This window comes from Mustela nigripes, chromosome 9 (assembly GCF_022355385.1).
Source record: "Mustela nigripes isolate SB6536 chromosome 9, MUSNIG.SB6536, whole genome shotgun sequence".
Lineage (NCBI taxonomy): Eukaryota > Metazoa > Chordata > Mammalia > Carnivora > Mustelidae > Mustela > Mustela nigripes.
The window spans coordinates 33,273,140-33,295,893 of record NC_081565.1 but is presented as its reverse complement, the minus strand read 5'-3'; the positions used below and the strand labels follow the sequence as shown (position 1 = coordinate 33,295,893).

Sequence of the window (22,754 nt, the reverse complement as noted above, 5' to 3'; positions counted from 1 at the left end):
GGGTATCAAGAATTGCGAATATGATTGAATCCACAGCAGGTTAAAAACAAACAAACAAAGAACAAAGAAGGATTTGTAACCTGACAGGGTTTATCCCCTTTTTACAGATGAGGAAATGGAAATCAGCGAAGTTAGGTCTCTCTTCCAGTCAGTCTGTGGGGGGAGACGGGATTTGAACCTGTTCAGGGCAACCCAAAGGTAAGCTCAGTACAAAACTGAGCTTTCTGGAAGCTCAAGAGTGCATGTAGCCAGCTCCCCGCCTCGGGGGTCTGAGGAGTCACAGACACTCCGTGCCCTCTGCTCGCCCACACGTTTTCTTTCAGGGAAGGCCCCGCGGCCACGCTGAGGATGAATGTTCCCACTGACGCTCCTCTTCTCTTCCCGTAGCTTTTCATCATTTTGATCTTGTCCTTTCTCCAAAGACGAGAGCACCGTAAGCAGAGAGAGGACCCTTCTCACCTCCTGGGGAACCGCTTTGAAATCATCATGTGAGTGGTCGCCACCGCTTGGGGCACCCTGTTGCAAGGCCAGCATAGCTCCCCATGCCTCCTCTCCACCCCTCTTTCCCCTCCCTATCCTATCCCTGCCCAGCTCTGGGAGTTCAGAATTGGCCTCCAGGCCAGTGTGGTCTCAGCACCCAGGGCTGCCCAGATGTGATTACGATGTCTCAAGGAGGCTCTGCTCCTGGTGGGAAAGGCCTTTGCACACCCAGCACCATGGCGGCCTTGGGAAGCAGGAGGAAGCGAGCTCTGGGTTGGTCACTGGCAGTGGCAAGCATTCGTGCTGGGATGGCACCATGGGTCAGTCACACACCAGGAGATCCCACCCGGACGAGGCTGCTTTCGAGCCCTTGCTGGCTCTGCACCCCTGATCACGTTTATCTTTACGCTCTAATCATTCATTTCCCTGCCACATCCCCCTTTAATAATTCATAATAATAGTGATGCTAACGCAGATAACAGTTACTGCACAGTGACCGTGACCCAGGCACTGAACCCTTTGCTTTGCTTGCATTACTTGGATGAACTCTCTTGCTGACCTAGTATGCTGGAGGTTCTTATCCTCAGGTCATGGATGACAGCCCAAGTCCACAGAGCTAACAAGTGACGAGAGCTTTCACTGAGGTCTGCTTGATATTTGCTCTGATTCTCCAGATGTTGGAGCCCAAGCAGGCTCGAGTGTGCAGACACACTAAGGTCTTCCCCTTGGGCTCTGGCAAAGGGAGAGGAAGCAGGGCATCGAGACCAAGGCTAGCAGGGACCTACGGCTTCAGGGTGACATAGGAAGGCCCTGTGCCAGCTCTGAGGAGCAGACTCATTCTGGGAAGCACCCACTGAAAGGGTCAGTTGCTCCCAAGAGGCCAGGCCTGAGCCCCACTGTTTGGGGTGCCGAGCCAGACTCGGCCCTGGGCATCTGACAGGCGGGGCTGGTGCGGGACGTTTTAAGAAGCAGGAGCTCCATATGGGTCATGTTGAACTGCTTCAACTTCAGTTGGTAAAGGCACAGCCTGCTTGCTCCCTGGCCACTTTCCCATTAAAACCCCCGCTTTTCTGAGGAATTCTGTCAGGCCTACTGTCTTCACGCATCAGAAGCCCCTCACTTGTGCGTGGCATGCCAGTTTGCCAAGCAGTTCTTCATTTGCCGCCCACGGTGTCGCTGCCATAAGTAGAGCGGGGGCTGCCATCTGTCTGAAGGATCTGGAAACAGTCTCACATATCTCTGAGGTACCACAGGTGGGACTGACTGAATTCGGTTCCCGTCCACAGAACGGGTGTTGGTGAACATGCGCTGAGCACCCACTCCCACAAGAGCTTGTATTAGGTGCCCACCCCTTGGAGCATATAGTTTTCTAGACAAGCAGTAGTGTGTGAAACACGGGCATGCCCTTAGGGCTAAGGGGACACAGGCAAGGCAGCACCTAGGTGGGCCTGCTGGGAGGGGTCTGGGTGATAGTGGTGGGGGTGCTTTCCAGAAGAGGTGCTCCTTGAGCTGAGCCTTGAAGGGCAGGATGAGCAAGACTAAAGGGGCAGGAGGTGAGATCCAGACCCTGGCCCCAGGTCCCTGCCTCCACGCATCACTCCCAGTGTTTTCATCAAAACTTGCTTCAGATGGCCCTTTGACGGGAAAGTCCTCTCTTTTTTCCAGATGCGGTTGCTTACTTTGATCTGGACAGAGCTATTTTGGTTAGAAGAAACAGACATCCTATAAAGCTTGTTTTTGTCGAAGGGAAATAAAGGATTTTTATAAAGTTACAGAGATTTCACAGAATCTGGCAAGGCCAGCCTCATGGCCGCTGGTCTCCTGGGATGGTCATCTCTGGGAGACTAATTCTCTTCTTGCCTCCCTGCATCATGAGAGCCCCTCAGCACCATTTTATTATTGTCCTCTCTGCTGTCTGCTTTTATCCTCTGATTTAGGATCCTTCCTTCCCTAAAACCTCCATTTGCCTCTAGCACCCGCTCTGATCCCAATGTGGCATAGCTTTCCAGAACAGAATTTTAACAGCTGACTGGCCCATGTCTTCAGGGTCAGAAGCCCCAAATCCAAGACCAGGCGTCTGACTGGCCCACCCAGGGTCAGGTGGTCACCGCTGGTCCATTCGGCTGTGGCTGGGAAGGTATTCTTGCGTGGAACCTGCGTGGCCCATGCTACCCAGACCTCTCCAGGGATGTTGGGGGTCTCCTAGCAGCCGGGCACAGGGCAGGCTCCCCCAGGCCTGTCGAGCACATAGTCCTTGCTTTGGTCTCTTGAGTCACACTGCGCGTGTCTCTCATAGATGAAACTCGTCCTATTTTGTTTGTTCTCGTGGTTATTAGTGTCCTAATAACTAATTGCTTGTGTCCCTTCCCCCATCCTCCTCCCCAGGACTTGGAGCTCTTCAAGGGCAAAGATTTTGGTCTTCCTCACTTCGGTACCCTGAATCCCCATTTATCCCCAAGAACTGGCCCTGAGGGTCTCAGAAAAAAGTCAGTTGAAATGAAAAATTCACCACCCAATAATCCCTCCTCAGGGTGGGATTGGTAATTTGGAGGTGAACTGTTGGACGGAGCCGCGGTTTGGCCTCACAAGCTCTTTCCCTCCTTCACAGACCTCTGGACTTCGTGGGCACCTTTAGTAACCGATGGTCCTATGGAATCGCCTTTGGGGCCACAGCCAATAAGGTTATGTTCTTGTTCTCAGAAGGCTACCAGCCCTTGCAGATCCCACAGTGGGCCCAAGGTAAGGGCTGCCGCATACTGGCCTGGAATTTTGCCGTGGCATGTCTTGCTTTCAGAGAGCACATGCAAGGGTTCTCAGGGATCGGGATAAACGTGATGAGCCATCATTGTTCCTCCCTGCTTGTAACCTCCCCAAGGAAGATGCGTCATCTGCCAGGTCTCAAAGCTTTTTTGTGGGGCTTTCTTCCAGGGAGAGTCAGAGTTCCTTCAGATAGAGAATAAAGGTTTAAAAAGTGGGTTCACCATCACCTAACCTTGAAATTTCAGTCCTGAGTCCTAGGCATGCTGCCTTCTTGATATCAACAAGCCCTGGCATTCCTCCTCACAGAACAATGCTTATTTCTTTGGCCATTGGTCTGAGGCCTCTTTATTCCCCATGTCTCTCGTTCTCCCTGAAGGATGGACCCTAATTTACAGAATAGGCCATCCCAGTACAATGACTCCAAACCTCTCTGCCCAGCTGGGTTCTCTCTCAGGGCCTCCAGGCCTGTATGAGCAAATGCCTGTCAGCTTCTCATTAGTCTTTAGGGAAATGCAAATAACACTGATATGCCACCAGACACCTCTTTGATGTGTACAATCTGATAAGTTCTGACAAATGTTGACATCCATGAAATCTGGACCACAATCAAGACAACGAACCCCATAAACTTCCTTGTCACCTTTTGTCATCTCTCCTTCCCATCCTGTTCCATCACCGCCCTCATCACTGATCTTTTTCCAGAATTTTATATAAATGGAATTATACAGGATGTACTTTTTATTTTTGGTGTATCTTCTTTCACACAGCATAGCTATTTTGAGATTCATATACCTTTAACCTGTGCCAGAAATTCATTCTTTCTTATTGCCAGGTGGTGTTACACTATACTGAGAAAACAGATTTTGTGTGTGCCCATTCCCCCTTTTTTTTTCTTTTTAATGAGATTTATTTGTTCATGACAGAGAGAGAGAGAGAGAGAGCGAGAGCTCCCGGGGTGGGGTTGGGGAGGAGACGGGGAAGGAGATGGAGGGAGAGTCTTAAGCAGACACTGTGCTGATTGAGTGGGGCTCAACTCCATGACCCTGAGACCTTGACCTCAACGGAAACCAAAAGTTGGAAACCTTGTCATTGGCCGTCCCACCCAGGGGCATCCCCATTGATGGACATTTGATTTATTTGTGTCTTTAGCTCTTGCAAATAAAGCCACTAGGAACATTTGTGCACAAATCTTTGTGTACCTCGGCTTCCTTTTTCCCTGGATTTGTACCTTTGAGTGGAATGGCTGGGTCTTCATGTAGAAGATCACACTTTTTAAGGAAATCATCAAACCGTTTTCCAAAGTGATTGTTCCATTTCGATTACAACCATCAGCATGCGAGACTTCTGCTTTCTCTGTATCCTTGGCAACACGTAGTCAGTCTTTCTATTTTTTAATTTATATTGTTGTCAGTTTCTTTTTATTTTTTCCCCTTCTTTCTCAGCTTTTATTTTTTTTTTTTAAGATTATTTATTTATTTATTTGACAGGCAGGGATCACAAGTAGGCAGAAAGGCAGGGAGAGAGAGAGGAGGAAGCAGACTCCCTGCTGAGCAGAGAGCCTGATTCGGGGCTCTATCCAAGGACCCTGGGATCATGACCTGAGCTGAAGGCAGAAGCTTTAACCCACTGAGCCACCCAGGTGCCCTTTATTCTATTTTTAAAATTTTTTATGTTCAGCTCACCAACATCTAGTACATCAGTAGCGTTTGATGTAATGTTCAGTGATTCATTAGTTGTGTATAGCACCCAGTGCTCATTACGTCGCGTGCCGTCCTTGATACCCGTCACCCGGCTACCCCATCCCCCCACCTTCTGCCTTCTGAAACCCTCAGTTTGTTTTAAGGAGTCAGTCTCTTTTAAACATAATCTTTGGGGCCCTTAGGTGGTTCAGTCAGCTAAGCGTGTCACTCTTGATTTTGGCTCAGGTCATGATCTCAGGATTGTGAGATCAAGCCCCATGCCTGGCTCCACACTGATTAAGATTGTCTCTCTCCAGGGTTGCCTGGGTGGCTCAGTCAGTTAAGTGTCTGCCTTTGGCTCAGATCATGATCCCAGTGTCCTGGGATTGAGTCCGGCATCGGGCTCCTGGCTCAGAGGGGAGCCTGCATCTCCTTCTGCTGGCCACTCCCTGGGTTTGTGCTCTCTCTCGCTACCTCTGTCTCTCTCTTTGACAAATATAAATAAATGAAGTCTTAAAAAAAAAAAAGATTCTCTCTACCCTTCCCCTTTCCCCACCACACTTTCAGATAATAAATAAATCTAAAAAAAAAAAAGATTCGCTCTCTCCCTCCTCTACCCCTCTCTGCCACCCCCACTCATGCATGCACTGTCTTACTCAAAAAAAATTTTTTTTAAATTTAATTACATTAGTTTCAGGTGTCCAACATAGTGATTCAACATCTCGGTATGTTATGCTCTGCTCACCGCAAATGTAGCTCCCATCTGTCATTATACAACGCTATTATAATGTCATTGGTTATATGCCCCATGCTGTGCCTTTTATTCCTGTGGCCTTTTCCTTCCATAACCGGCAACCTCTGAGTCCCCTTCATCCATTTTGCACCCCCTCTCTGGCAACCATCAGTTTGTTCTCTGTAAATATAGATCTGATTCTGCTTTTTGTTTGTTTGCTTATTTAAGAAATAACAAGTGTTGGCGAGGATGTGGAGAAAAATGAACCTTTATGGACTGTTGGTGGGAATGTAAATTGGTACAGCCACTGTGGAAAATAGTTGGGAGAGTCCTAAAATATTAAAAATAGGATTACTATATGATCCAGTAATTCCACTACTGCGCATTTACCCAAAGAAAATGAAAACACTAAGCTGAAAAGATAGAAGCACCCTGTGTTCATTGCAGCATTAGTTACAGTAGCCAAGATATAGAAGCAACCTAGGTGCCCATCGATAAATGGATAAAGCAGTTGTGATACACACACACACACACACACGAATATTACTCAGCCATAAAAAGGATGAAGTCTTGCCATTTGCAACAACATAATGGACCTAGAGGGTACAGTGAAGTAAGTCAGACTGAGAAAGACAAATACTGTATGACTTTATTCATATGTAGAATCTATAAAACAAATGAATAAGCAAAGTCTTTTTAATTTTAGCCATTCCAAGAAGCATGTACTGCTGTCTTATTGTGGTTTTAATTTGCATTTTCATGATGACTGAGGACGTTGCGCATATTTTCATGTGCCTATTTGCTAACCCTATAGCTTCTTTGGTAAAGGGTCTGGATCGCTTTCCTTATTTACAAAAGTGAGGGGTTTTGTTTCCTTCCTATTGAGTTTTAATAGTTCTAGATCTCGTTCTGTGTGTAAGTCCTTTATCAAATGTCTGAATTGCATTTGCTCCCAGTCTGTGGCTTTTGTTTTCATTCTGCCAACACTTTCTTTTGAAAAGCTGACTTAAAATTTTGATGAAATCTAATTTATTCATTTTCTTTTATGGATCATGCTGATGGTGTCATAGAAGAAATCTTTGTCTAATATAAGGTCATTTAGATTTTCTCCTGTGTTTTTTCTGGAACCTTTATAATCATGATATTTTGCACTTAGGTCTATGATACATTTTGTTAATGTTTTGTGTATAGTATGAGGTAAGGACTGAAGGGTTTTGCTTTTGTTATTGTTTTTGCTTTTTTGCTTTTGGTTATCCATTTTTTTTTCTATACCATGTATTTCAAAAACCTATTCTTTGCCCACAAAATTGCCTTTGGCCCTTTGTCAGCATCAATCAGCCACATACGCAGGGATCTGTGTCCGGACTCTGCTCTCCTCCATGGATCTACAGCATGTGGGGGCTCCAATCTCTCCACACCCTCCCCAACGGTATTTTCTATCTTTAAAACAATGACAGCATCTCAGCATGCGTGAGGTAGCATCTAATTGCTGTCTGGATTTGCAGGTCCCTAAAGACCAGTGCTGTGGAGCAGCTGGCTGGGTCAAAACATCATTTCCTGCTTCGTGGCTCGAGCTCCCTCTCTTTTGTTGTCACAAAGTGATCATAGAGCTGTATCCTACTAATACCCCGAGTCACCTTCCCCAGTCAGCTTCTTCCCTCCGCTGGCATCTGGGCCCACGGTTTCCCAGCTCCTAACGTTCCTCTCCCTCTTGCTTTAGAGTCTTAGGGGTCTGCAGGCCACCTCCATGGGGGCTGTGTCGTGGGAGCGGCCTGAGATAGTCTGCAGAGTGAGGTCAAGGCCAACGGGTTTTTCTCACCCGTGATTTGCAGCCTTTGTCACCTGGTCGGCTTTCAGCTGGGATTTCAGCTCCGGCGTCTTGTGTCTGCTGGCAGAGGGGGGCCGTTCTATTCTCGGGCCTTCAGACATCCCATTGCCTTCCTCTGCTTCCACGTATTCAGATGTCGAGACCAAAGGGCCTCGAGACCTAGATTTCTGGTAGATGTTTTCTCCGGGTTTGGTTTTGCCGTCTTAGTTGCCCTGTCTGATTGCAAAGATTGCAAAATTATGCTCTTGGGGCTTCTTTCCTCCCCCAAATTCTTCCTCATATATGGTCCTGTCCTGCTGACCACCCACCCCTCACATGCACGTAAATACTGACCAGCCCCAACCGGCCATCTCCTTCCCGTTCTCTGAGTGAGGAATTCCCTTCCTTCCCTTCTCCTCTCCATCTTACAAACGCCTGCTTGTATTTCCTGGCCAGGCTAAATGTCACCACCTCCAGGAAGCCTTCCCTGATCAGGACGCCAGGTGAAGTCAGTGGCTTCCACTTCTTATCCCCACAGCAGATTGACTGTGCCTCTGTTAACACACCACTTACCTTCCTCCCTGTCTTCTCTACTAGACAGCAAGCATCTCAAAGAAAGAAGCTAGTTATTCCTCCTATAGCCTTAGTGCCTGGCTCTGGACCCGGCTTAAAGCAGATACTTCGTAAAGGTCATCTTGCATGATTAGATTTTCCTGGACCCTGTTAAACCCTCTAAGAGCTAGTCAGTGGCAGAATGAATATCATCATCACCTCATCTAGGACAGGGTGGTTACACGAGGCTTTGTGCACACACATCACCTCGCTTTGTGTTGCCGTGGTCCACTCCCGGTGCTTTACTCTTGGTCGTTTCTGTTTGTCCCTTTATGTGGCCTGTCTGTACATCACGCTGTGAGCTGGCCAAAAGCAGGGGCCAGGTCTTCTCTATCTCAATATGTAGCCAGTGCCTGGCATAGAAGAGGTCCCAGGAAGGGTCATTTGCAAGAGGGAAAGACATTCCCGCATTCCTCCTTGCGGAGCTGGGGCTTGTCCTCTCATCTCCTTGGGTCCTGAGGCCTGCGACCCAAAGTCCCTATAAAGCCCCATCGCTTCCATGGGACACGCCGAGCCCGTGAGAAGAGGACTCACACGGCATCTCTTGCTCTGTCTCTCCCAGCCTTTGTGCTGCTGATCGGAGGTATGGAAGTCGGCCTGTCCCACTTCCCCTTCTTCGCCTGCCTCTCGTCGGAGTTCCAGCTGCTCAGCTCTGTCCTCGGCTTCAGCTACTCTCTGATCTGGTAAGACGGACGCCGCCTACCTGCCTTCCTGTGACTGCTTCGGCCGTGGCTGACCTCTGGACAAAGGGCTGGGGGTAACTTGGGAGCTCCCTATGGAGGGCCTCTTTGCCCAGACCTGAGGCTCAAGATGGGCAGGTTGGGTGACTGGTCGCAGTCCCACTGGGGCCTGTGTGTGGGGCTGCACGTCAGGCTGCGGAAGGTCGGTCCACTGTGCTTTCTGCCTCACGAGCCACTTGTGATCAGAATGTTCCCCGAAGTCAGCGATGGAGCCGACTTCATTTCTGGAAACTGCCCAGAGTCCTGGTGGGGCGCATGTAGGAGTCCCATTTGGATGCTTCTTCTCTGTGCTGTCCTGTCTCCCCTGGGAGCGCAGCAGAAAGTCCGCAGCAGAAAGCACCTCAGCTTGACGTTCAGGGCACTGAGGGCAGGCCTCCCCTGTCTCTCCATCCTGCACAGTCTCCAGCACACACCACCGCTCACACTGGGTTCCTGTGCCCCTTCACCCACCCGCTTACTCCCTTGGCAAACACCCTATCATATCCCTGCTTGGAGCCCAGGAACACGCGGAAGAACAGGCCAGTCCCTGTGGACCATGTGTTCTAGCCTCTTGGTCTGCACCGTGCTGTTACCCCTGTGGACTACCGTCCCCGACTTGATCCGGTGGGATATACAAGTCCATCCTTCATGGATTATCAACCCCACAGATGCAGACCAGAATTGTGTCGATCTGAGCGCACGCGAGATGAATTTGGTGCCCGTACTTGAGCATAAGCAGGGTGGCTGATCTGGGAGGGAGGGACACAGAGGCCTGAGCACCAGCTCTCCCAAGGAGGAGGGGAAGGAGAGGGAGTTCTAGGCTGATGGAATCTGGGCTTCTTCCCGCAGGCTATACAGGGGGCAGCCACAGTACCCCAAACCTGTTTGTGTCCTGTAGGTTTGCTGTCACCGTCCTTTACATCACAGAGTGTCCCCACGGACAGGTGAGTCCCTGCTGAGCTAAGTTTAGAGTATTCAGTCCTGTCCCTGTGACCAGTTTGCTGTGTGACATTGGACAAGCCCCTGCCACTCTCTGGCCTTCAGTTACCCGTGTGAATGGAAGGAGAGCTGGAACCATTCATGGTGCTTCCATTTGTACATCTTACGCTCATCAAGGCGCTCATTCACAGAGTCCTCAGGGTTCATGTTCACAGCAGCCCCTCGAGGTGAGGAGCCTCTCAGCAGTGCCATTTCACAGGTGAGGAAACGGAGGCCAAGTGTATTAAGTAACTCTTCAGAAATAGCAGATTCGAGAGTTGAGACCAGGTCTGGCTGACTCCAAAGCTTATTTCTTTCAATTCCTTCATGTAGCCTCACTTTCTCTGTCTGGAAAATGGGAAGTTGGACTGGATGAACCCTCTGGGTTGACCATGCCAGGTTGGAACTGGAGGGAACTGGTTCATCTGTCTGGCCTTTTATGTGAGGAAAAGGAGCAAGATGAAAGACGGTGTCACGCTGCATCTAGAAGGGTGACTAGGCAGGTGGGGGGAGCACCAGGGGGCCACGGGGGTCTGGAGCTGATGGGAGCCTTGCCAAGGTCTCTCCTGGGCTTCACTCACCGTGGGGGACTAGACGGTATGAAGAAGGGAGTCTGGGGGAGCTGGACTAGAAAACGAGTTTGGAGGCCGGGCTTTCCCTCTGCATCTCTGTGCTGGGATTAAGAACATTCTAGCACACCTCTGCCCTAAAGGATGCCCTCCACTCTGCTCACAGTGCCGGAGATTCCAGATCCCCGGCATTTACTCCGGTATCTTGGAGAGCTTCCAGGCTTCCGAGGTTCTTCTGAAATTTGAAATATTCGTGGTTAATTAAGGGAGAGGGCAGGGTCTTAACTCTATGCTCAGAATCACTAATGTTAAGAACTGCTGTGTGCTAGGTGTTGTTTGAGGCTCAGCCCCCCAGATGAACGATTGCAGAGTTCAAGGCGCTTCGAGGCCCTTTGAAGGCTGTCTGTGGGAGCCGTCCCCAGTTCACTGATGAGAAAATGAGGCTCAGGGGCTAATGGGACTTAGGGGTTAAAAATCATGGGCCTGGAATCCAGGCTAAGGTAATAATAAAGATTTCGTCTCATGTTCTGAGATGTATTCATGGAAACATTATATATGAAAATGAGACATTGGAAGAGTCTAAAAAGTCAAAAATTACGAGAAGCTTTCAAGTTGGTTCATGTAAATAATGCACTGTGATGCAGCATTAGGAGTGACGTATGCAAATAATTTGTGAGCATGTGGGGAGCTGATTATGATGTATACAGACCTATGTATTTGGTATAATTTCAGTTTATGATAGAGATGTAAGGCTGGATGCAGAGGGAAGACACGGGAATATCGGCAGCAGTGAGGTCTGATGTGTAAGCAGGGAACAGACATTAGAGAGGAGGAGGAAGGGGAGACAAGAGCCCCCACATCTCAGCATGCTTCCGTCCACCTGAACAGCATGACATCAAAACCCAGCTCCCTGTGGGAGCAAGTGCTCTGGAAACACAGAAAACTGGGACGCCTGGGTGGCTCCGACCGCTGAACTGCCAGCTCTTGATTTCAGCTTGGGTCATGATCTTGGGGTCGTGGGATGGAGCCCTGTGTCCAGCTCTGTACTGGGCAAGGGAGTCTGGTTGGGATTCTCTCCTTCTCCCTCTCCCTCTGCCTCTCCCCCTGCTCACACACACACACTCCCTTTGTGTCTGAAATAAATAGATAAATCTTTTTTTTTTAAAGATTTTATTTATTTATTTGACAGAGAGAGATCACAAGTAGGCAGAGAGGCAGGCAGAGAGAGAGAGAGGAGGAAGCAGGCTCCCTGCCGAGCAGAGAGCCCGATGCGGGACTCGATCCCAGGACCCTGAGATCATGACCTGAGCCGAAGGCAGCCGCTTAACCCACTGAGCCGCCCAGGCACCCTAGATAAATCTTTTTTAAAAATTCCACAAAACCAACCTCTAAATTGTGAAAGATAAGTCACAATATTTCTTGTCCTGAAGCAGTGAAAAAAATTGACTGTGTGTGTGTGTGTGTGTGTGTGTGATTAAAATGAAACTAAAATCACAGATAAACCATGAACCATGTTGAGAGATCCGTACTTGGGAACTTGTGTTGCTGTCAGCATGATGGCAGTTACGGGGCCTTCCTGCCTCCCCGTCCCCCCTCCCACCTTCCTTCCTTCTTCCTTTGTGCCTTCCCCCCCTCCCCTCCTCCCCTCCTCCCCTCCTTCCATTCCTTCCTTTTCTTCCTTCTCTTTCCGTTCTTCCTTCTCTCTCTACTCTCTCCCTCTTTTCTCCTCTCCTGTCCTCTCCTCCCTACTTCTCCTCTTCACCCCTCTTTCTCTCCCCCACTGTTGTATGTTCTGAAAGCAATATTTAATTCCTGAACAGAAGAAGCCATGAAAGCCCTTCGTATAAAATAAAATGGGAATATTGGGACTCATACCCAGTGCTGCTGGGCTGTGGGCCACGGCAGGTGCCACAGTGGGGAGCTAGGGGAGCAGAAATGGACCCCTGGATGCCCAGCTCTGAGAGAGTGGGCTTGGTGGGTGCGGCCGGGACAGGCAGATCCCCAGCCACAGCCTCACCGGTGGCCTGGCCCTAGCCCAGCGATAGCCCGCACCTTGCTCTGTTTTGGTTGCAGTTTTTGGGGAGGTTCGAGACGGTCCTGTTCTACTGGCCCTCGCTGCTGTGCCTGGCCTTCCTGATGGGCCGCTTCCTGCACATGTTTGTCAAATCTCTGAGGGTGCACCTGGGCTGGGAGCTGCAGACGGTGAGTACAGAGTAGGAGTCCCCTGTGTGTCCCCGTGGGTCTGGTCTGCACAACCACCCCGGGAGGGAGGCGCTGTTCTTTTCTTTTCTTTCTTTCTTTTTTTTTTAAATTAACATACACTGTATTATTTGCATCAGGCTTACACAACTCATAGCACTCACCATAGCACATACCCTCCCGAATGCCCCAATGTCCATCACCCAGCCACCCTATCCCTCCCCACCCAGTCCCCAGCAACCCTAAGTTTGTTTTGTGAGATTAAGAGCCTCTTATGGTTTGTCTCCCTCCCGATCCCATCTTGTTTCATTTTTCCCTCCCTTCCCTGCATGGCCCCCCACCCTGCCTCTGGGTGGGAGATCATATGATAATTGTCTTTTTCTGACTTATCTTGCTTAGCATAATACCCTCTAGGTCCATCCACCTCATTGTAAATGGCAAGATTTTGTTTCTTTTGATGGCTGCATAGTATTCCATTGTATATATATACACCACATCTTTATCCATTCATCTGTTGATGGACATCTAGGTTCTTTCCATAGTTTGGCTATTGTGGACATTGCTGCTATAAACATTGGGGTGCATGTGCCTCTTTGGATCACTGCATTTGTATCTTTGGGGTAAATACCCAGGAGAAGGCGCCTGGGTGGCTTAGTGGGTTAAAGCCTCTGCCTTCAGCTCAGGTCATGATCTCAGGGTCCTGGGATCAAGCCTCACATTGAGCTCTCTGCTCAGCGGGGAGCCTACTTCCCCCCTCTCTCTGCTTGCCTCTCTGCCTACTTGTGATCTCTGTCTGTCAAATAAATAAATAAAATCTTTAAAAAAAATACCCAGGAGGCACTATTCTTTCTGCTCCAGTTCTGTGTGAGGAAACTCGGACCCGGGGAGGTGGGTTGCATCGCCCGAGGTCATGTTGCTGGTCTGGAGCAGAGCGGGAACCACAGCCAGAGAGCTTGGTTGCTGAGGCTCTCTCTTAACCACTGCGCTCCATCCAGAAGAACAACTTGACCCAAATTCCTGGCCTCTGTGACAAGAGCCTGTCACGAGGATTTTTGAGCCCCAGCATACATCTGTCTCTTTTCTCACAGGAAGAAAAGCCGTTTCTGGAAGTTCACCAGGCGGAACATGTCAAACGTCTCCTGAGGAAGCCCCCCCTGCAGTAAGCCATGGTGTACCCCCATTCACCCCTCCATGTCCACCAGTGTGGAAGAGCCCTGCGGTTGTGGCAGCCCCTGAGATGCCTGGAAGGGCACAGAGTAGTCAGGACTCTTGTCGGCTAATGGCAGAAACTCAACTCAAACTAGATTTAAGAGAAGAAGGAAGCGTATGGCCTCCCATAACTGAAAGTGTAGAGGCGGTCAGCTCAGATGGCCATTGATCCGGTGGCTTCATTGATAAAAGAACCAGGGAAAGTTCCCTCATTTTCTCTTAGCTCTGCTTTGATCTATGTTAGCCTTGTAGTGAGGAGGGTTTCCTCCCAGTGGTGGCCCCCAGCATCTCTAAGCTTATACCCTCTTGGTTTAACCTCATAGGAAAAAGAAATTTTCCTTTCTAATAATTCAAACCAAACTCCCATTGTGATTCATTGGATCACATGGGACTACACGTCTTTCCAAAACCAATCCCTGTGGCTAGGCAATTAGAGTAAATGGATTGTTAAGCTGGTCACACATTCACCATTGGAACTAGGATGTTGTTCAGGCTCACTTAACCACTAGGACTGATGGGAGGGAGCAGGTTCCCAGAGAAAGCCTGCTGTGCTCCTACTAATATAAGAAGACATAGCTCATGGCCAAGCAAAAGCACCTGGTCTTCAGTGACCTATCCCTGCCACAGCCACCATATACAAGGGGATGTGCCCCGGAGAAGGGATGTGGCTAGTCCAAGGTCATACAATGGCAAGGCTCATACTTTGGTTAGAACTACATTTGCTCACGTGTAGCAGAAAATGGAAAACAACAGTGGGACACACAAGAGGGAGATTTCTTTCTTCTTCATGTAAAAGAATTCTGCAGGCAGGCAGTTCATACTGACCCCACACTGCCCACCATGGAAGTTTGCTGATCACCTGTCTTTTGGCTGCCATTCTTAGTGATTGTCATCATGAAGGCTGTCCACGTCCAAGGTAGATGCTGGTCGGGCTCCAGCTTGGACCAGCCACCATGTCTGCATTTCAGACGCCAGGCAGGAGAAAAGAAGGAAAGGCAGTGGGGTCCCTCCCAGCTGTGTCAATTCTAACTCAGCACCTTCCCCAAAATGCCATGCCACACTGTGGTCACATCAGATCAGCCCTTGCTTGGTCTTCCAGTCTTAGCTGTAAGAGTCAGAAGCCATAGCCCTTTAGTCTGCTGAATTGCTGTATTGAGTAAAACAGTCTTTGTTCTTAAGAATGAGGGGAGAATGAAAACTGGGATCTGTCAGTGTTTTTTCTCTTCCCTGCATTCCAAGATGAAGCAGCGGCAATAAGTTTATTTTCAGAAGGATCGGGCATTTGCTATCAACCACAGCCTCTCTTTCCTTGTTATTCATTCACAGGGAGACTAAAAAGTCCTGGTTCCAAACCAGAATCTATGAGTGGGATCCCTGCTTTCAGTTCCCAAGCAGAATGATTGGAACCACTGTGTTGGCTTTCATATGCCTGTACCTTGTAAGTAGATCTGAACAAATCCTTTTCTGTTTCATAAATGGGGTGGGGTTAGGGCAGGGGATATTCTTTAAAAGCTAGGTCAAAACTGAATCTCTGTAAATCAAAGAAGAACAATATTTTGACCCCTACCATTTTTACTCCAAGGATACTTTCACCCACATGGCCAATATTACTAATAAATATAATTGAATAATTTATGGAGGCTTCTGGTGATCAATTCTGTGTAAAGAGTCTGCAAGATGCCACTCTATCCTAACAACAAGTAAAAACCTGAACAAACTGAAAAATCAATAGTTCTTCTTAAATGCATGAGGAAAGAGAAGTCATGGTGCAAACCATTGCCCCTAAAATTGGAGACAGACAGGTGGGTAGGAGAACCACAATGGAATGGAGCAAATAAAATCTAGCAATGTCTGGAAAGAACTATACACCACAACAAAGTGGGATTTACCTCAGATATGAAAAGGTACAATAGCAAAATTAATGTAATCAATCATATCAGTAACTGAAAGAAGAAAAACCACATGATCATATTAATGGATGCAGAAAAAGCATTTAACAAAATCCAATACCAGTTCATGAGAAAATTTTTCAGCCACCTAGTCATAGAGGGGATCTTTTGCAATATGATAAAGAATATCAACAAACCTACAGCTAACATCGTACCTCATGGTGAGAAGTTAGAAGCCTTCCCACCAAGATCAGGAAGAAGGCAAGACTGTTCCCCCTCACTGCCCAACATTAACTTAGGAAATCCTAGCTAAGTAATAAGACAAGAAAAGGAAATAAAAGCTATACTGATTGGGAAGGAAGAAGTTAAAATATCTTTGTTCACAGATGACATGATTTTGTTTGTAGAAAATCTAAAAGAATCAAACAAAAAAACTCCTAAAGGAGCACCTGCCCGGCTCAGTCAGTAGAGCAGGTGACATTTGATCTTGGGGTTTTAAGTTTGAGCCCCACACTGGATGCAGAGATTACTTAAAGTCTTAAAAAAAAAAAAAAAAAGAGCCCAATTCTGGAACTAGTAAGTAGTTATAGCAAGGTTGCAGGGTACAAGGTTAACATACAAAAGTCATTTGCTCTTTTATATATCAGCATTGGACAAGGGGAATTTGAAATTAAAAATACAGTATCAGGGTGCCTGGGTGGCTCAGTGGGTTAAGCCTCTGCCTTTGGCTCAGGTTGTGATCTCAGGGTCCTGGGATCGAGCCCCACATAGGGCTCTCTGCTCAGCAGGGAGCCTGCTCCCCCTACCCGCCACCTGCCTCTCTGCCCACTTGTGATCTCTGTCAAATAAATAAATAAAATCTTTTAAAAAAATACAATATCATTTACATTAGCATCCCCCTAAGAGAAATACTTACATGTAAATCTAATAAAAATATGTACAAGATCTATATGAGGAAAACTACAAACCTATGTTGAAAGGAATCAAATAAATACATGGAGATATATTCTATATTCATGTTTGGAAAGACTTAATATTGTCAAGGTATCAGTACTTCTCAAATTGGTCTATATATATCAGGATTGATCTATACTGGAATTCAGTTGCAATCTCAATCAGAATCCCAGGGAGTTAGGTTGTGTACATTGACAAAGTGGTTCTGAGGTTTTCAGGGAGAGGCAAAAGACTCATAATAGTCAACACAATTTTAAAGGAGAAGAAGAAAGCTGAAGGACTGACACTATTCAATTTCAAGACTTATTGCAAAGCCGCGCTAATCATGACACTGCAGTGTTGGCAAAAGAATAGACAAACGAATCAGTGGACAGAATAGAGAGCTAAGAAATAGACCAACATAAATTTAGTCAGCTTATTTTGGACAAAAGGGCGAAGGCAATACAATGGGGCAAAGGTTTTCTTTTTTCTATTGAAGATTTTATTTATTTATTTGACAGACAGATCACAAGTAGGCAGAGAGGCAGGCAGAGAGAGAGAGAGACGAGGAAGCAGGCTCCCTGCAGAGCAGACAGCCCGATGTGGGGCTCGATCCCAGGATCCTGGGATCATGACCTGAGCTGAAGGCAGAGGCTTTAACCCACTGAGCCACCCAGGTGCCCCCAAAGATTTTCTTTTTAATAAATGATGCTGGAAAAACTGGACATCTGCATGCAAAAAAAAAAAAATCTAGACACAGACCTTCATAAATATTAACTTAAAATGGATCACAGACCTAAACGTCAAATGCAAAACTATGGAACTCCTAGAAGGTAAAATAGGAGAAAATCTAGTTGACCTTGGGTTTGATGATGACTTTTAATTTTTTAAATGAAATGAAATTTATTATTGTTATTATTTTTGGCATTATCAAGCGTTTATTTGAGGGACTGAATAAGTGTGAATTTATGTATTTATGTATGTATGTATTTTTATTTTAAAGATTTTTATTTATTTATTTGACAGACAGATCACAAGTAGGCAGAGAGGCAGGCAGAGAGAGAGGAGGAAGCAGGTTCCCTGCTGAGCAGAGAGCCCGATGCGGGCCTCGATCCCAGGACCCTGAGATCATGACCTGAGCCGAAGGCAGAGGCTTTAACCCACTGAGCCACCCAGGCACCCTGTATTTTTATTTTAATTCCAGTATAGTTAACATATTATTTCAGATATACTGTATAGTGATTCAACTATTCTATATATCACCCAGTGCTCATCACAACAAGTGCACTCCTATTCCCCTTCACTATTTCGCCCATCCTTCCACCCATCTCCCCTCTGGTAACCATCAGTTTGTTCTCTACATTGAAATGGTGATGATTTTTTAGATATGACACCAAAGACACAGTCCATGGAAGGCTGATAAGGTGGGCTTCACTAAAATAAAAACATTTTTACTCTGCAAAAGACCTTGTCCAGAAAGCAAAAAGACAAGCCACATTGGGAGAAAATATTTGCAAAAGACACATCTGAGAAAGTCTGTTATTCAAAATATATAGAGAGTACTTAAAATTCAATAAGAAGAAAATAAATAACCATGATAGAAAATGGACCAAAACCTTAATAGTCACCTCCCAGAGAAGATAGACAGATGGCAAATAAGTGTTTGAAAACATGCTCTACAGGATATGTCCTCAGGAAAATGCAAATTGAAACAACAATGAGATACCACTACACACCTATTAGAATGGCAAAAATTCAAGATACTGACAACATCAAATACAGATAAGGGTGTGGAGCAACAGGAATCTCATTCATTACTGGTGGAAATAAAAATGGTATGGCCACTTTGCAAGATATTTTGGTGAGTTCTGATAAACTACACGAACTCTTACCATGTGATCCAGCAATCACTTCCTTGGTATTTACCCACATGCACTAAAAACTTAATGTCCACACAAAACCCTACACATGGATGTTTATAGCAGCCTGATACATGATTGCTAAAATATGAAAGTGACCAAGAACCTTTCAGTAGGTGAATGGATAAATAGTTTTTGGAATATCCAGACAATGGGATTCAATTCAGCAATAAAGTGAAATGACTTATCAAGTCATGAAAAGTCATGGAAGAAACTTATTAGATGCTTATTAGTAAGTGAAAGATGCCAATTTGAAAATGTCACACAATGTATGATTCATACACACAATGTATGAATTTTGGAAGGCAAAATTATGGAGACAGTAAAAGACCAGTGGGTTCCACGTGTTGGGAAGAGGGAGGGATGAATAGGCAGAACACAAAAGACTTTTGAGGCAGTGGAAATACTTTGTATGATACTATTATGGTAGATACATGTCATCAAAAGTTTGTTGAAATCCATAGAATGTGCGACACCAGGAGTGAACCCTAGTGTTAACTATGGGGTATGGGTGATAATCATGTTTCAGCTTAGGTGTATTATTTAAGTTTGCTTTCTCAACAACCAAAAAATTTAAATGTTGGCATAATTTTGGATTTTAATATTTTATTAAGCACAGGGTCAAAACATTTCATGTGGTCATAGTTACCTGAGGTAAAATGTCTGAGTCAAAAGTGGGGTCAACCTGGAGAGATAGAAATGGCAAGACCAAATTGTCTTCTGGTTGATACCTATATATATATTAATCCTGTGATTGAATTTTAAATGAATGTATTAGATAATGCTGAAGTACCACATAAACCTCTGAATTTCAGTGACTTAACACTATATATATTTTTGCCCATGTAACAATGCTGAGTGGGTGGGGTTCAGGTCTGGAGGGCAGCGGTCCTCTGCATGTTACTCCATAACCCAGATTCTTCTGTCATGTTCCTCATTATCTCCAAGAACCCTCACCATCTGCATCCAGTCAGCAGAAGGGGGAGGTTCATGGAGAAATGCATGTGGAAGGTTTTCAAAGACCTGTGTGGACTGGCACACATTCCTTCCATTCCTCTTCCGGGGCAAGAACCATGTCATGGTGGCCACATCTAACTCAAGGGAGGCTGGGAAAGGTAGTCCAGCTTTGTGCCCAAAGGGGAGAATGGATTTTAATGGACAACTGGAGTTCTCAATGTGAATAACTAACTTGAAGTTACTGTATTCCTTAAGTCTTTGGTGGCTATCTACTGAATGCCAAGCACCATGCTAAGATGGAAGGCTATTTAAAACGAGAAAACTCTATGGGGCACCTGGGTGGCTCAGTGGATTAAAGCCTCTGCCTTTGGCTCAGGTCATGATCTCAGGGTCCTGGGATCAAGCCCTGGGGTCATGGAAGAGAGAAGACAGCGGATTCATAAGTCTTGGCCTAGGAGTAGGCCCATGGTCTAAGAGAAGGGGATATGATGTGGTCTGAAGTACTTGCCATGTAAAGAGAGAAAAAAGGTGAAAGTGCTCTGAAAGCTGAGTGAATTATCCTAGATTGAGACACTGCCTGAAGATGGTAACATTTGGAGCAGCACATTCAAAGACAAATAAAATCTGGTTGATGAAGTAAAATGGTAGTAGGAACTCTAGAAGCTTTGGTATGATGGTAGGCATGGAGCCATGGAACCATGATGACAAGATGATGGGAGTGAGCACGTATAGGAACCAGCAGCTTCTCTAACATGGTTACCACCAAGACACCAGAAGGACAGTGAGTGGTGAGAGATACAGATGGAATTGTCCCCAAGGTCACTCCTTAGTTACAGGTAGGCATTCATTTCACTTGGATGTAATCAATGTTTGAAGAGTTCCTTGAGCCCTTGTGGGACCTAGTCTTGTGTGCTATCAGGTGAAAATAGTTTGGGCTGACTCCAAAGAAGTCCTCAAAGAAGTCACAGTCCTGCTCATGTTGGATAGCCACTGTCCAGAATCTATTTCAGATGAGTTTTGAGCTTGTTTTGACCTCAAAACCAAAGAGAGGGCTATATGTTATTCACTTACTAGGCTGGACTTGGGTGTGACATTGAAATGTTTGCTGTTTGTACCAGTTCATTGTCATTGAGTTCTGCATGTTCGTGTACGTGAGAGATGAGCTGGATGTGTTTGAGGGGGAGCTGGAGAGCTACATCGCCTCCGTGAACCAGACGGGGACCCTGACCCCAGTCAGTCTGCAAGTGAAAGAGCTGATGAGCGTCTCCGAAGGTAAAACCACCACACCTCCTTTGTTGGGAAAGTGTGGGAAACTGGGAGAAGGACTTGGAACTCGCAGCAGGTGCACCCCTGGGATAATTATAGTTGTAGCATTGCTATTATCTGCATGAGGTGCCTGGTTTGGGAGACAAGTGGGTTACGACTGGTCTATGCCTCCCTGGGTGACTGGAAGGCCAGTGGGGTTGGGATCCGGGCCATTCTGTTAAAATCTGTTTGGGGCTGAATTAAACATGCCCTGAGAATTTTCTCATTTTCAAGATTTTATTTATTTATTTGGTGGACAGAGATCACAAGAAGGCAGAGAGCCAGGCAGAGAGGGGAGGGAAGCAGGCTCCCTGCTGAGCAGAGAGCTGCCTGAGCCAAAGGCAGAGGCTTAACCCACTGAGCCACCCAGGTGCCCCATAGAGTTTTCTCATTTTAGTATATGTGCTGCCGAAACGAGCACAAGTTTTCTCATTTTAAATAGCCCATTTTGTTTTGATGCCAGTGGGAACAATTAAATCATCATCTCTTTTTCACTTTGGAAAAAATAAAACACAAGTCATGGCTTTTCGTTAGGGTTATATGGAAATTTTATTTCTGCTGTTCATATGTAGTTTCTGGTTTGTGCGGACTGCTGTGACAAATTGCTGTAGACTGGGTAGTAGAAACAACAAACACTTACTCATTCCCCAGTTCTGGAGCCTGAGGAGTTCAAGGTGCCAGCAGGTCTGGTGTCTGATGAGAGCCTGCTTCCTGATTTTGTATCCTCAGTGCTGGAGAGTAGGGAGAGGAAGCCAGCTCTCTCCTTTCTCTTCTTATAATGACACTAATCCCCAAAGCCACAACTCGACCTGCCATCATGCTGGGGTTAGGGTCTTGACATATGAGTCTGTCCATAGCAGTCACTTCACCTTAAGATACCAGCTGTCTTTGAAAACGACATTCTCTTGTCTTCAGCTTCCTCATCTTTAAAGATTTTATTTATTTATTTGACAGACAGAGATCACAAGTAGGCAAAGAGGCAGGCAGAAAGAGAGAGAGAGAGGAAGAAGTAGGCTCCCTGCTAAGCAGAGAGCCCAATGCGGGGCTCGATCCCAGGACTCTGGGATCATGACCTGAGCCGAAGGCAGAGGCTTAACCCACTGAGCCACCCAGGCGCCCCAGCTTCCTCATCTTTAAATAGGGGCTTGGAACAGGGTGGGAAGTGGTTTCCAAAAACCTCAGTAGCATCGACATTTAATGGTCATAAATTACCAAATGTTCCTAAAGTTGTGAAACAGGTGTTGCAAATGATATTTTTACTTAAGACACATAATCTGGTAGAGTACGGCATCCAGAAGGAAACAGATCTCCTGTGAATTATTTGAGGGAAATTCTCTTTCATACACGTGGCATGGAAAGTTACTTTCACGGGAGCAGTGGGGTACCACCCCTTCCAAACCAACATACTTCACTGTTGCCCTTGAACATTCCCACTCATCTTTAATGTAGTGTCATGCTCAGGCTGAGGAGTCTTGAGTACCAAGCTCAGCAAGCCTGGTCTAATCATTAAGTTCAGTCATACTGATTTTAAGTCATAGTTTTGAAAGTTTACATTTCCCCCCCTCCTCTGGGAAAGTTTGTAATGCCAACCGCGGTTACTCACTCTGGGTGAACCCGGAGTACATATATCACCATATTCACTTGTGTTTTACCTCCTCTTCCACGTATTTCTCTCATGTTTAGATACTTTGAGAGTCAAAACATAAAATTTTCACTCCATCTTGATCTTTTTCGGCTTTAACACCGCTGTCCCCTGGCCGAGAGAGACTTTTAGGTTTCATCTTTGAAGATAAACATTCATCTTTGGGATGATAAACATTAAATGAATAGTGTGCCGTCAGCCATACTCTCGCTGCTGGCTGGAGTAAGTCTGCACTCGCTCTGCTCATGGCCAGACGCCTCCCATCCTTTCCTTCAAGGCTCTCTGTGCCCCTGGGGGTGAGATTTATGGGGGTTTACCTGCATCCTTTGTGATGGTTGAGGTTTGGGATATAGCCCTTGCCTAA

The 22,754-nt window shown here is 46.5% G+C and overlaps 1 protein-coding gene across 2 annotated transcripts in view; it reads left to right on the top strand.

The window, feature by feature from the left end:
* The window catches only part of LOC132024586 (stimulated by retinoic acid gene 6 protein-like), a 48,645-nt gene that overhangs the window by 13,080 nt on the left and 12,811 nt on the right, over positions 1-22,754 (top strand). For both annotated transcript variants that reach the window (XM_059411250.1, XM_059411252.1), the window contains 8 exons: positions 388-488; positions 3,089-3,219; positions 8,634-8,754; positions 9,689-9,734; positions 12,411-12,539; positions 13,625-13,695; positions 15,072-15,183; positions 20,562-20,715. In XM_059411250.1, the coding sequence (XP_059267233.1) occupies positions 388-488; positions 3,089-3,219; positions 8,634-8,754; positions 9,689-9,734; positions 12,411-12,539; positions 13,625-13,695; positions 15,072-15,183; positions 20,562-20,715 (865 nt within the window). The remainder of the gene's footprint in view (positions 1-387; positions 489-3,088; positions 3,220-8,633; positions 8,755-9,688; positions 9,735-12,410; positions 12,540-13,624; positions 13,696-15,071; positions 15,184-20,561; positions 20,716-22,754) is intronic.